Source organism: Ascidia mentula, chromosome 9, assembly GCF_947561715.1.
Source record: "Ascidia mentula chromosome 9, kaAscMent1.1, whole genome shotgun sequence".
Taxonomy (NCBI): Eukaryota; Metazoa; Chordata; class Ascidiacea; order Phlebobranchia; family Ascidiidae; genus Ascidia; species Ascidia mentula.
This window is the reverse complement of record NC_138574.1, coordinates 13,566,919-13,581,282: the sequence shown is the minus strand read 5'-3', so window position 1 is coordinate 13,581,282 and position 14,364 is coordinate 13,566,919. Positions and strand designations below refer to the sequence as shown.

General features: G+C 39.2%; 4 protein-coding genes and 1 pseudogene across 5 annotated transcripts; all 5 read right to left on the bottom strand.

The window, feature by feature from the left end:
* Positions 1–31: 31 nt before the first annotated feature.
* Positions 32–1,110, bottom strand: LOC145913326 (putative thiopurine S-methyltransferase). The gene has a single exon (XM_083000944.1). It carries the CDS (start codon positions 1,108–1,110, stop codon positions 388–390), a length of 723 nt encoding a protein of 240 aa, XP_082857070.1. The 3' UTR covers positions 32–387.
* A 442-nt stretch (positions 1,111–1,552) lies between these two features.
* Positions 1,553–2,294, bottom strand: LOC145913327 (thiopurine S-methyltransferase-like). The gene has a single exon (XM_083000945.1). It carries the CDS (start codon positions 2,231–2,233, stop codon positions 1,553–1,555), a length of 681 nt encoding a protein of 226 aa, XP_082857071.1. The 5' UTR covers positions 2,234–2,294.
* A 2,386-nt stretch (positions 2,295–4,680) lies between these two features.
* LOC145914642 (thiopurine S-methyltransferase pseudogene) lies at positions 4,681–5,361 on the bottom strand (annotated as a pseudogene).
* A 993-nt stretch (positions 5,362–6,354) lies between these two features.
* On the bottom strand, positions 6,355–7,119 carry LOC145914640 (putative thiopurine S-methyltransferase). The gene has a single exon (XM_083002460.1). The coding sequence runs from the start codon at positions 7,117–7,119 to the stop codon at positions 6,355–6,357; it is 765 nt and encodes a 254-aa protein (XP_082858586.1).
* Positions 7,120–8,473: 1,354 nt separating this feature from the next.
* Positions 8,474–13,692, bottom strand: LOC145913427 (uncharacterized). Of its 2 annotated transcripts, none has more exons than XM_083001077.1 (6): positions 12,990–13,692; positions 12,506–12,699; positions 12,126–12,319; positions 11,502–11,605; positions 11,026–11,155; positions 8,474–9,767 (listed from the first exon to the last, which is right to left on the bottom strand). In XM_083001077.1, the coding sequence occupies exons 1-6, from the start codon at positions 13,637–13,639 to the stop codon at positions 8,799–8,801; spliced, it is 2,241 nt and encodes a 746-aa protein (XP_082857203.1). In that variant the 5' UTR covers positions 13,640–13,692; the 3' UTR covers positions 8,474–8,798. The 2 variants fall into 2 exon arrangements, with proteins under 2 accessions (XP_082857203.1, XP_082857204.1); XM_083001078.1 differs by having other exon boundaries at positions 8,474–9,743.
* Positions 13,693–14,364: the final 672 nt, after the last annotated feature.

Below are 14,364 nucleotides of genomic sequence, written 5' to 3'. Positions count from 1 at the left end.
GTAACCCAGTAATCAATACCAACTTGAAAAAGAGCGTAATGTTGTTTGTTACTAAAATTCGCTGCAACGCTATGCAAATACGACAAAAAATAAATAAAACCATGCAAAAAATTCAAGTTCACATCAGTAGGATACATCAAGTTAATTTGATATTGAACTTTCCAACAATTTAGTAATCAAATACACAAAAGCTTTTTGTCATATAAATTTAAACAACATGATTTACTCAGAAAATACTTTACAAAATAATAGGTATTTTTTATTTTTGGGAGAGTGTTTTGGCAATATTAGAAAAAGGACCAATACTGAATGTTTAAAATATGCAAGAAGTATTAAATATAAAATTGATTACATGAGTATGAGAAAAAAATCTTATTTAATAAAAAGTTAGAGTGCGGGTGATGGTTCTTGCTTCAGTCGTAACATGTAGTTACTAACAAAAAACTCATCCAGGCCCCACTTTTTGTGGATTGGTTTAAAGTTGCTGTATTTATTAAGCAACTCCACAGTGCAAAAGGGCCCGAAAAGTTGTTGGATTTCTTCATCACTAACTGTGTTTGGTGGTCCGCCATACTTGGTTCCATCATAGTGGAAAACATTCAAAAGATGTTTTCCATCTTCTTTCAAAAGTCCTGTGGTAACTTGAGCATACTTTGCTCTTTCAGCAACATTAATGGCAACAAAGGAACCTCTATCCCAAATGGCATCAAAACGCCCAAATTTTTCTGCATCCATGGCAAAGAGATCACCCTTGCATAAAGTAATTTTTGAATCCAAGGACTTGTATTCCACAAAATCTGGAAATTTGTTGCAATTTTTCTCAAACTTAATGTTGAATTCTTTGAAAAACTGCTCAATAGCAAGATCTGAAATCTCAACACCCACCACTGTATGCCCTTTGTCAGCCAAATACTTCATGTCAACAGATTTACCACAAAGAGGCACAAAAATTCGACTTTGCTTTGTCAGCAGTTTTGCTTCATGACTCAACAGATCTTTGTGTACATCCGCTGAATGAAATGGAATATAATTTACATCCCAAAGATTTTCCCAGGCATTAAGAGTCATATTTGATGGCTGTTTTGTTGGGTTTGAGTATGCAGATGACATTTTTTTTATTACAAATATGCAAATAGGTAACAAAATGTTCCTGTGGAATAAGAATTAGTTATTAAATAGGACAAAATGATGATTGCAGAAAACAGTAATTTGGATGCCTTTCCAGCATCGCACCTAAGATAACACAAATAAATCAAAGCACAACACCCAATTATTGAAAGCCTAATTCCTATGTTAACTTTTATTTAAAATGAAGACAAATCACATTAGCGAACAAGTAGTAGATAAAAAGTTAACAAACAGCGAGCTGAGTTGATTTGGCACAAAACACATTTAAACCAAACTGTTTATACATCTAGCAAGCAATTTTGCATTAGACCATGGGGTACCAAGATCAAATTCACAACTTGGCCATGAAACATTCAAAATACAAACAGCACAAAAAACATCAGCAAAATTATTAACCATAATTACTCTGGATTTTATTTTCAATTTATTCTGTCTTCGAAAGAAGATAGTTTATGGCAAACATTTCAGTTACTCCCTTTGACTTAAAGTTTTCTTTGAGATAATCATATTTGTCTAAGAATTTAATTTCAAAATCCTGACCAAATATTTCATCAACAACTTCTCTTTCAATGGTATGTGGTGGCCCACCAAACTGGTTCTCATCATATGTGAAAACATTGAGAAGAATTTTTCCATTTTTCTTCAAAAGACGGCAAAGTATTTCTGCATATTTTATTCTGTCAGAAGCATTTATTGCAACAAATGAACCTCTGTCCCAAACAGCATCAAACTGTCCTAAAATGTCCACGCTAGCATCAAACATATCTCCTTGATACAATGTAATGGCGAGTTCATTTGCTTTGTAAACTTTAAGGGGCAGCTTGGGATCCTCAGTCATGGAAAATGTTAGAGAATTTTCAGCAAAAAATTCCTTACATGCTTTATCTGCAAATTCCAAGCCAACAACTTCATGACCATTTTCAGCAAGATACTTCATATCAACTGTTTTCCCGCAAAGCGGCACGAAGACCCTTGCTTTTGATGGAAGGAGAGTTTTTTCGTGTTTCAAAAGGTCTTGGTTCACTTTGACGCTATGCCACTTGGTGTTGCTGCTTTGCCATTCGCTCTCCCATTCATTTAAGCTACAACTTATTCTTGTATCCATGGCAGTACAATATTAGAAATAATCCAACTTGGAACTTGGAAGGACAACGCACTAACTTACAAATCACTGTTGTCACGTACGCATAAAAGTGCTGACTCATTGTACCTCACGATGCAATTGGTGTTTCTCTCAATTAAACCCGTGACGAATAATATTATTGGAGATTTGAAAGTACATAGCGCGTAAGTTTTTCTCAAAACTTGATCTTTATTTTTAAGAATCTGTGTTCGTTTCACACAAAAATCTTTTGACTGACTTGGATTTTTGGGTGCAGCACTTGAGTTGGTCGTACGCATCATGCATTTTATAACATTTCTATGTTAACATTTCTATAAGCCAGATAATGCTGAACTATAACAGTATCTGTGCCGGATACCGAAGGCGTGTAATTGGCAACCGATATAGAGAACATGCTGTATCGCTTCTCGCTTGGATCACATCGTCAAAGCAAATCATTGCAATCTAGCAGATCGTCCTGCAGCAGTGCTTCAATGAGACGGAGAATGCAACTAAAAAGTCAATTTGAGGACCAACAGGCACAGATGAAACAAACTGAGGCAGTTTTGTAGAACAAGGATGATGTGCAGAGGGCAGAAGAGTTGGAACGGCAAGCCCAGGATCTCAATAGAAGGGCTGGCCTGGAATTGCAGAAGAAGTCTTTTGAGATGCATAGGGAACATACATAGAAGAAACATGAGATTAATATAGCTGCTATGGAGACTTAAGGATCAATGTGCCCACTGTCAGGCCGCGAAGAGATGCTTCGCCCGGTATTAAGGATGTTTATGTCGTTGCCTGGAGATGCTGTGGGTTTGCAGCATGCACCTCCAGCTGTGGACCTACCATACGGTACCTACCATACTCAATTCTGCTGCTTTTCCAGAGGTCCAGTACCTGTCTGAGAAACTCTGTTTGATGCCTCAAAATGTCCCACTGCAAGTCGCATCCAAACCGTTTGTTCCAATAATGGATCCTCTGATGTAACTAGTGCATCCGCCATGTGATGTTGAACCCTATACTGGCCTGTCACTGGGGCCGGTTGCCAATGAGGCACCCAACGATGATACTTGGTGCAATGCTGTTACAGATGTGGTGACCTTGCCTCAAGAGGTGCATTTCCGGATAATGTAAAGAAATGCCTGTCATGGTTTTGTGGACCTAAATTTCTGTTGAAAAAAGAAAGCTGTTGGCCAGTGTGCCCAGCTGTACTGACACCATTACAGGAAGATGGCCCGGATGCTAGTTCCCTTAAAGTGAACACTATAGTCGTCGAAGTCATCGTAAACTATGGACTGAATCGTTTGTTGAATCGATACTCGCCATTCAGCAAACTATACTACAAGGGACAGCATGGCTGCTACGTTTTAAGACGTACTTGATATGGCAATACTCAAACTAAACAAACAACCCCTTCCTGATGGACCTCTGACTGCCGGGGATGTGAAGGAAGCCTCCCGAAAAGTGGTGAAACTTCAGAAACTGAGTCCATTCAAGGTGAATTGAATCTTGAAGGTTGGTGGGCGTTTACAGCAAGCCTGCTTACCAATTGAAACAAAGTACCCGATGATACCGTCTAGTCGATACCATGTAACTGGAGTTTTCGACACTACCTGAAGGATTGTAGAAAATGTCGCCGTTGGAATGCAAAGGCTGGTAAACAAATAATGGCACAATTGCCATTTACTCGTGTGACTTCTGGACAGTCTGTTTTCACTCAAATAGGTGTGGACTATTTTGGTTCCTAGCTGATAAAATCTGGACGCTGTAATGCGAAACGCTATGCTTGTCTCTTTACCCGCATGGCTTATAGAGCGGTACATTTGGAATAAGTTGACTCTCGATACGATGCCTACGATGCCTTTCTTCGGCTTTGAACTGATCAATATTCCAATTTGTGAACACAATTTTATTCTTACCAAATGCCAATATGAAGACACAAGGCAGGCAATGTTAACTTCAACTCTTTTCACATAAGCAGTTTACGTGGCAACCGATAGAGTATAGAATATAATGCCAGGCACAGCACTTGCAAACGATGGTCAGAGAGGAAATGTCCTCACCAGTCGAGCGTGTGAAACAACGTTGTACAACATACGTTATAGGCAATGCACACTGGCAACGACGACATACTGGAAATTACACACAACACAGCCAGTTGGGCGTGTGAAACAACGTTGTACAAGATACGTTGAGGGCAAAGCACACATGCCAACGCTAGCAACGACGATGTACTGGAAATTAGACACAATGCAACGACCAATTTGGCGTTCGTGACACAACAATATGACCCTTATGCATCAATTAGTTTTGTTAATTATAAATTCGTTGCAGCATCAAGAACAAATTCTGAACTTAAAGCCAAGAAACATACATAATGCAAACAGCACTTGGTAACTGAAAACACCAACATAATTATTAACCATAATCACTCAGGATTTTTTTTCAATTTATTCTGTCTTTGAAAGAAGATAGTTTATGGCGAACATTTCAGTTATTCCCTTTGACTTAAAGTGTTCTTTGAGATAATCATATTTGTCCAAAAATTTTATTTTAAAATCTGGACCAAATATCTTGTGAACAACTTCTCTTTCAATGGTATGTGGGTTCCCACCAAATTGGTTCTCATTATATGTGAAAACATTGAGAAGAATTTTTCCATTTTTCTTCAATAGACTGCGAAGTATTTGTGCATACTTTGATCTGTCAGAAGTATTAATTGCAACAAATGAACTTGTGTCCCAAACAGCATCAAACTGTCCTAAAATGTCCACGCTAGCATCAAACATATCTCCTTGATACAATGTAATGGCGAGTTCATTTGCTTTGTAAACTTTAAATGGTAGATTGGATTCCTCAGTTATGGAAAATGTTAGAGAATTCTCAGCAAAAAAATCCTTGCATGCTTTTTCTGCAAATTCCAAGCCAACAACTTCATGGCCATTTTCAGCAAGATACTTCATATCAACTGTTTTCCCGCAAAGCGGCACGAAGACCCTTTCTTTTGATGGAAGGAGAGTTTTTTCGTGTTTCAAAAGGAATGGGTTTACTTTGACGCTATGCCAATTGGTGTCGCTGCTTTGCCATCTCTCCTCCCATTCATTTAAGCTACAACTTATTCTTGTATCCATGGCAGTACAATATTAGAAATAATCCAACTTGGAAGGACAACACACTAACTTACAATTCACTGTAGTCACGTACGCATAAAAGTGCTGACTCATTGTACCTCACGATGCAATTGGTGTTTTCCACTGATCTCTATGAATATTTTGTGTCAATAGAGATCCGTGGTGTTTAACCTCAATTAAACCGGTGACGGATAATATTATCAGACGTTTGAATATACACAGCGCGTAAGTTATTCTCAAAACTTGATCTTTTTCTCTTTTAACGATTAGTATTTCGGCATCTTGATAATACAAGTTGATGAAACTGTAAGAAAAGTTTGAGCCATAACTCTGACGTTTTAAGCTTCACACAAAAATCTTTTGACTGACTTGGCGCCACCACAAAAATCTTCCCCCATTTGGGTGCAGTACTTGAGTTGGTCGTATGCATTTTATTTTTAAGTTAATTTTCAGATGGAACGATGAAAGGTCATGATAACGCATGAAAACTGAGCATAATTTTTCAAACAGACAACTTTACTACACTCCATGCAGTACAATCAACACAAAACAAATATGTAGTCTAACATCCATTTCAATCAATCACGCGATTGTGTAATTCCACGACAGATGCGATTATTCGCGAGGTAATCAGAAAATCACAATTATAAATTCCACCCTCAAAAACCTGTGTGATTAAATTAGTGCCAGTGCAAATTTCACGGTTATTTTTTGTATATTTCCTTTATGCAATACAAATTATTAGTTTTAAACTGATTTGTACATTTAATTGTAGCCTAACAACAAACAGTACATGTTGGTGACAATAGAGCTACATATGATAAGGCGCATTCCATGAATTCAAAGTATACAATAGTGTTCATAACTAATAGCATGCAAACTTCCGGGTCAACGTTACATTTTGCATCACAAAAATTCAGGAAATAAGGGAAAATAACTGTATGTAACATTATTCTACAGGGCCAAGAATGCTTTGTTCAAACATATACAATTTTACGAGACGTTACGCTTCATGTTGGATTTCGTTATGAGGCTATTACTGACCCAAAACTCATCAAGACAGCTCGGGTGTGGGACACGGTGATTCTTAACAGCGTCATAGGCTGGAATAAGTGACCCAACATAAAATGCATCACCAAAAAAATTTTCCAATTCCACTTTTTTTGCGGGATGTGGGGGACCACCAAACATCCTCTCGGCGTAGAACACATGATTTATTACGTATTTTCCTTCCTCCGTCATAAGTGACGTCATAAGTGCGACGTAGGCTTTACGTTGAGACACGTTAATAGCGCTGAAGCCACCGCGGTCCCATATTACATCAAAAGTGCCGCTAAAATCCACGCTAAATCGAAATACATCTCCTCTGTATATCGTTATGCTGTTGTTGGTCGCTTTGTACATATCAAAATCATCTCCAAGTGTTATTTTCCTGTATTCGATGACGTTGTCCTCAAAAAATGCTCTCACAGGAGTTTCTAATAACTCAACCCCTACGACTTCATGTCCTTTGTCTGCCAAATATTTTAGGTCTATTGTTTTGCCGCACAATGGAAGTAACACTCTACTTTTTGAAGAAAACACTTTTTCCTCAAACTCGAGCAAATCTGGATGTGCTTTGTCGATATGAAAATGGGGTCTTGATTTCCATTTAATCTTCCAATCTTCTGATCCCATTTCCTTTCTCCCACACACTGGTTCTGGATTTGAAAGTTCGTCGTTCCTAACTTTCTTTGGCTTGCGACAACACGAAAACATGGCTCTACTAGTTATCTTTTTCTTTCGAAAAATAACAAAACTACTTCTTATTTAATCCAGACAAAGACATGGCACACAGGCATTTTTCCCAAAAAAAGATTTGCTGCAGACTTCCTGAAGAAATTACAAAAATACTTCTTTTGATAATAATAAATCGTATGACTAGTTGATTTGATCGTAGCTATTCAAGACACACCCAGTCATTATGGAGGCGTGTCATTTTGCAATCATTTGCTGCAAAACAGATACTGCAATAACTGCTCAGTCATTCTTTGACGACACAGTTTACTAAAAACAGAAGAACGTGTCGAACCTTTTTGCCGCAAATTATAATGTATTTTTGTTATTTTTTTTTAGATCAAAACATCACAGCATGCACCAGTTATAATGGGCACCAAATTGTCGGAAGTTTTCTGTTTTACGATTTGCCATGACTTGCAAAATACTAAACTGATGACGTCGTTTTAATTTGGCGCGCTTTTTACGAGCATGTGATCACGTCGATCGCAAGTAATGGTACTTTCTGTTTATCAATAATGTTAATATTGTAGGCCTACGTCTACATTGCGTATAGTTGTTCCTATGCCATCAAAAACATTGTGTTTGCCGTAAACTTGCAACTCCAAAAACCACACTTCACATCTGCCTCTGGTGTACTTGCACCTGTGACTGCTGTTTGGCAAGTGTTATCAGTCTGGTTGATAACGTAAAAATGGTCCAGTCAATGTCTGATAAACCTTCTTGAAGGCAAAAATGCTGCTTGATTGTGGAACAAAACAGAGCCTAATAGATAGCACAATCCTAGTCTATTATTTTTTAGAATTTGATGCAACTTTTAAATAATGTTAAAATAAATTTGAAACTTTTGTGACAATTTTAAAAAACACAATCTTTGTTTGGTACAGTGTTTGTGGCAAAATCCTTTCTTTGTTTACTTTGATACTCTACTTTGATACTTGCAGGTTAGTGATGTTTACAGCTTGGGGATTAAGAATCACTGAACTGTACTTGACACAATACAATATTTGTGTCAAGTTTATGTATTGCTGCTTTTGAAATATTCAAGTATTGCTTCTTTGTGGCTAGAATAAACCCAAAACCACCATTTTATGCTACAGAAGGCAAAACTACTAAGGTAAGACTGTAACAGATTGTCTTTTTTTAGTAATTGGGTTTGCACCATGCTAAGGTTACCATACATGTCACTACATGCTGTGTAGTGGATTTTTTTGAATTGAATACTTGCAAAAGTAAATTTTATTTTATTGTTGATCCAATTTCTTCCATCAACAAAGGCACACAATAAATAACTCAGTGCGGGACATTTTAAGCAAAAAATTTAATAAATGACAGGAACATTATATTTTTTTTGCAAAATCACAAAGCAGAAACCAGAGGCAATATTGAGCATCGGATATTTTATATTGCTCTGTTGTTCATGGTGCTTTGCAACTTGCAAATAAATCCAAGGAATTTACTTAAAAAGTAAATCTTGAAAAAAAAGTGAAAAAAAAATTCGCAAGATATGAAAATTTCACAAATTTTATTCATTAGTACTGGGTATTTTTATCTTTAACAAATATGTAAATCAAAAACTTTTGTTATAATGTAAAATTATTTGTCCCGTTATTTCATGCACAATTACACTGGCATAAAACTTTTGAAAATGCCTGGACAGTTTAATGAATTGTGTATTGTCGTGACTTTTTCCGCTGGTTTGTTGACTTATTGCTGCTGCTGATACTTGGCGGTTTGTTCTGTCGTCGCTTTGCACTCAGCAGGTCAGTTATGCGCGTAAATTGACGGAAATCGTTTTTATCGGAGTTTTGTCCGTTTAAAACACCTCCAATAATCCTCCTGCCACCTCTAGACTCCTGTTTTTCGTGGGGTTTCGTCTGCGCCTGTTTCCTTAGTTTGGGCTGCGTTACGTAGATTATGGGTTGGTTGTCCTCCGCGCTCTCCATCTTACGTGAGTTATGGTGACGCGATGCGCCCTCCTGTTGGGACGTTTTGCGCCCGTTGGCCGCCTTAGCATCCGCCGTTCTTGTGTAGAAAGCTCGAATACTCCCTGACAGTCTCGGTGTGGGTATTGGGCTCGTGTTTCCGGAGTGATATGTAGAATTGGAAAGCGCCCGCCGAAAGTTGTCCAATTTGCGTTTTTGTTCGGAGGTCATTGCTTTGCGTTGTTGCAAATGGCGAATCTCGGCAGCAATGAGAGCGTTCAGCCTTATTTTCCTTTCGCTCAAATCCGGCGAAACGCGTTTATCCGGCAGTCCCTCGGAGCTTGGAGTCCGGTCCTTGGTTCGCTCGTCGTTGTTGAGCGTCACAAAGTACTGCTTCCTCGCGTCGCATCTTTCACGCAAAGCGTTGTCTTCGAACGTGATCGGGCGTATCCTGCTGGAGGAGAAACTCGTGTGTGACGTTTGGTATGGCACGTCAATTTCCTGCTCTTCGTCGCCATCTCGTGTCAGCGATCGAGCGCCTGCCGATCTAACCGGTCTGCCAGGAGTTCGCATGTACGGAAGTGACGTTGTCTCGCTTCTGCTGTGGGATTCCCCTGTAGCGCTTGTTACGTTTTTGCGACCCATCATTCCGTGGTGATTGTAATCCACATTTGACGTGAACTGGCCCTTGTGTATAGTTTCGGTCTAAAAGGTACTATGTATGCACATGGCGAAAGGGTAGTTAAATAATACATATTTTAGCGAGAAAAGGTCAAGTTAAAGGACGTGGTGAATAATTTATTGAACTTAGTCTTGTGGTTGTGTAGTTATTATTCAACCTAATAATTTACCTAATTAACATAAGAATAACAAGAAAAGCCTTTGCTTATTGTTACTCAATTTTGTTTATAATTTTTTAATCTCTACCACACTCTACAACGTCATTGCAAGGTATTAATATTGAGGGTCCAATATTAATATTCCAAGTCGTGCGTATTAAAAGAAGCTTTAGAATGATTGTGAATGACAAAATCAGATGTTATTTGGTCTACTTGACGCTAATCGTGCAGTACAGAAATCCGCAAATCACCAAAGATCATTTCTCCAACATGTTCGTTTATTTGGGACAATTGATTACGAGCAACCACGACAAAGATGCGCACATTTTGCCAAGCAAATCTCACAGCGTTAGTTGCGCAGCTGCATCAATATAATTCAAAACCTTAAGACAAGTTTATATATATGAAAAGTGAAACGTCACAGTGGTAGTTGGTTGTAAATTGACTACAAATTCCAACAAATTGTTAGTAAAGACTGTTTCTTCCATTGTAAACTAAAACAAACAAGGGAAAGAATATTTTGTAATCTGTTTATTTTTGTTACGGGACAAGCAATGTTTATTTACTGTGTAGGAACTGAGTTTAAGTTACATTCCATAAAAGAAAAGGTTAATGTGTTCTAAGGACGGTTTCAATTGCCACTAAAGTGAGGTATTGCTTTGTGCGTCCACACCAAGCACGAGTCTTGTATTTACGACCGATTGTGAATTCTTCTCACGACCACAGGAGCAGCAAGAGTCACATACTGTCTTGACACGGCATAGACTGGTCTCAGACCCTGATAAATTATAAATGCAAACTGTATTTGTAGCAGGATTACATCGAATCCTTCATGGTACCTTTGACACATTTCGGACAAATGTTAAAGTTTTTGAACTTTACCACCCTTCAACAACGTCTTCCATTATTACACACGCCTTTGTGCTTAATGGCTTCATGCTGGCCATGCATGGCGTTAACACACTACAAAACCATGCTATTAGCACGCAAAACCAAACCGTTGATTAACACTCGCCACAACAAACCAAATTCAAATTATTCGCGAATCCCAACTTCATGTGAACGAATGGCTATGAGTTGGGTCAAGGTTTGTGACGTCATTTCCGGTGAAGGTAATATTTCACCTGCTGTCGACGTAGCGTGGCGGGGGAAACCCCCGAGTGAGATGAATTAGAATGGGATGACATTGAGGCCTGTGAATCAGGCGTTTTCCTCGCCGCTTGCTGCCACGTTAATTTGGCTGGGTTGTGGCACCTGAAACGAACAGCACAGTGTGTATAAAGGTCGTGACTAGCATGAGTGCAGCAGTATAACATAAAGACACCAAAGTTTTCCAATAAAAGTGCTTGCTTGTGGGAATTTAAATATTTATGACCGTCAGCAACGTAATGATAGTGTGTGGTTACACGCGCAGTTCGCAATACTTTGCGCCACCAAGTAGTTTGACTGAGTTTTCATGAGTGTGAAATTACATACAAATATGTAGAAGTTTTTCCCTGCCAAGGCATATTTGTACAAAATGATCCAGTTTGCTTTTGTTGCCACACACTTTCATTGAGAAAAGTTGTTACATGGTTCAATACATCACTCATTGTTAAACCTGTATGTTGTTTCAAGTTTCATGGAGGGTGACGGTGGTTTCGGAGTGGAAAACCTCGGGTGGAGAGCAGCTGGTGATACGCAGTTGGGAAGGGGAGAAACCTCCTGTGACGTAACAATTAAAGATATTGGTGAGTCGGTTCGATCATTACTAGCTTCTCGTGCTATACGAGAAGTCGCTAGACTTGTGAAAATGTAGATAAATGTTGTTCGGCGTAGTGCGGATGTCTTAGTGAACAACAAATGTACAGTTTAATACTTGATGGCAACATTTGATACTGAAAATATGAAGTTTGACTTGGGGTGTAGGTTCCATTAATTGTGTCGCTGTGCAAATATTGATTGCACAGAGTTCGGTTTACTTGTCCTATAGCTATGGAATTTTCGGCAAAAACTTATTTTGTCAAGCCTACTGAAAAAGCTATGATATTATACGTTGACAAATTCCTTCTTACACCCTCGAAGTTACGTGAACTTAACAATGCGTTCGTTACGGTGGCACTGTCGTATAACACGAAGGTCGTAACCAGGCGCTCAGGGGGTAAAGCAAGGCAGTAAATCTGCCAAAATTGGATTTTATTGTGTCGCCAAAAAAGTGGATTGTGTGCTTTGTTGCCATAGTTACCGTGATCGCGGCGGGTTTCTTCTGTGGTGGCGAGGTGGGGGGCGGAGGATCGTCCTTTCTCACGATCACGTGGTTTGTGCTGTATTTGTGACGTACGGGAATGAGGTCGTGTGTGGAAGCGAGGTCGAGCTTCACCGGGAAGTCGCGCGTGTCGAATCGAAGACAAGATTTGTCGAAGTACTGAGAATACAGACCTGAGAAAGTGGAATCATTAATGGTCATTGAAAACAAAACACTCTATGGCTAAAAAGTTGTAACTACAATAAAATAGTCGGTGGTGGCAAATGCTTAAAGACTTATTTTCTACTTTGAGCTTGTAAATATAACGGTTTAGGTTTAGAATAACGATTAAATTAAAGCACTTTATTTCGTCATTTTACCGCTATTGTGTGGCGCCTCCTCGGATGACGTATTTTTATACATGTTTCTGTATTGCTGGATATAAAGTGCAGTGTCTGTGTAATGGAAAAACTTGAACGTGGATTCTTGGGGTTGATTGTTCGAAGAGTTTGATCTTCCGTTGCTCTGGTACATCGAACTAGCTCTGTTTTTTCTTTCCGATCTTGCCCAATGCCTTTAACAATGATATACGATTGGTTTGTGAAAATACAATTTGACGACGCTTTACTGGGAATTCTCATTGATATAAATGGAGGATTGAAGATGTTGATTCGTCCCACACTTAAAAACGTATGACCCTCAACTCACAAAACTGGTGCGTTTGAAGAAGCTTTTGTTTAAAGATATAGCACGTGTAAAATAACCTTTTAAGGCACCATTTATTTAAAAAAACTGTACATACGAAGTTAAATAAGCTATTGGTTTATGATATATACCTTCTTACAACATTATACTGCCTGCTACCTTTCTCGTTTGGCTGGTGCACTGTCGGTCTGCCATCCACACAGTGCATCCTTTCCATTTCTACCGTGTGGTTGCTTTGTTGTTGAGGGCACGGGAGGCTTGCTGCTGTTCTGTCTGTTGGATTTATTGTCGACCGTTGTCTTCCTCCCTGTGTTGTCGCCGTCCCGCCATCGTCTGTACAGTTCATCGTCAGTGTGATACTGAAGCTGTTTGTCCGTTTCGTCCTCGTCGTATTGGATCAAATTGTCAAGTAACAACCTTTCCCTGTGGACTGAGAACATGTGACGTGGGGTCCTGAAGGGGTTTTCGTCGTCCGATTCTTCGTCTCTGCTCCTGTCTGAATGCAAGCACTTTGCTCCTTCAGCCACTGGACGCTTGACATGTTGAGACAGATCGAGTCCTAAATCGTTTGACCCTGACGACGTTATGTTCTGGATATACGGGGCCGTAGGCAAAGGTTCTAGCCTAGTGCTGATTCTTTTATGTTCAGTGGTTCCGGGGGCCATTCGTATACTTCGCTTGCTTGGGTCGTTTGCTTGCAGTTCGGTTTTTCTTGGACTGGGTCTTGTATATTCGAGGGGACTAATCTTGTTGCCTGGCAAGTTGCAGAGGGACGTGGCAGAAAACTCTGTCAGGTCCGCTGCAGCCATTGGCAGTTCAAGTTCGAACACACGCACGTAGCAGCTATAAGGCAATCTTACTACAGGCTGTACATACATCAACAGTTTAGTTTTTGATATGCAACGTCATAGCGTGTGCTATTTTTTTAGTATATAAAAATATGCCCAGTGGTGGGAGTTTTGCCATTGCTGTTTAAACCGTTTTTTGTTTCTCTTAATTCAATTGTCACAGAAAAAGTAAGTTAGGCAACATTTAGTTGAAATAAGCCCTAGTCGTTATACTTAGTATACTTAAAGCGAACACTGCGTTTAAAACTTAGGCAAATACAGTTATAATAACTGGACAGGATGTCGAACTGTATGTCAATCTTGTAAAGGTCGCATTGCAAGGCACCAAGCATCAATACATCTTCTTACTAAAGTTTAACTGAAATTCAACCGGTATGAAATGTAAATAAATACTTCACTGAAACTTGTGTGCAAACAAAACGCACCCTAACCTGTTTCATAACCTGTGTACAAACGACTAGAAGCTACAATTTACAACTAGCAAGCAATGGGAGCAGGTCCTTACGCGTCGTGGTAGGTTCACCACTTCAGGCCTTTCTTTTCCAAACGACAATACACAGTCGCGAGAGGATGGAGGGAGGGAAAGAGAACAATAGATTGTCTTGTGCGTAATTTGGTCAAATAATTTCACTCTTGTAAGGGACAATGGGACGACACGAAACGCATTGGTACATCTCAATAGCCGC

Bases quoted from the DNA above. Each gene is read 5' to 3' on its own strand.
- LOC145913326 (XM_083000944.1), bottom strand. From the start codon at position 1,110: ATGTCATCTGCATACTCAAACCCAACAAAACAGCCATCAAATATGACT.
- LOC145913327 (XM_083000945.1), bottom strand. From the start codon at position 2,233: ATGGATACAAGAATAAGTTGTAGCTTAAATGAATGGGAGAGCGAATGG.
- LOC145914640 (XM_083002460.1), bottom strand. From the start codon at position 7,119: ATGTTTTCGTGTTGTCGCAAGCCAAAGAAAGTTAGGAACGACGAACTT.
- LOC145913427 (XM_083001077.1), bottom strand. From the start codon at position 13,639: ATGGCTGCAGCGGACCTGACAGAGTTTTCTGCCACGTCCCTCTGCAAC. The intron at 12,700-12,989 runs GTAGCAGGCAGT...TCATTGTTAAAG, and splicing joins GCACCAGCCAAACGAGAAAG to GCATTGGGCAAGATCGGAAA. The intron at 11,606-12,125 runs GTAACTATGGCA...GTTACGTCACAG, and splicing joins AGAAACCCGCCGCGATCACG to GAGGTTTCTCCCCTTCCCAA.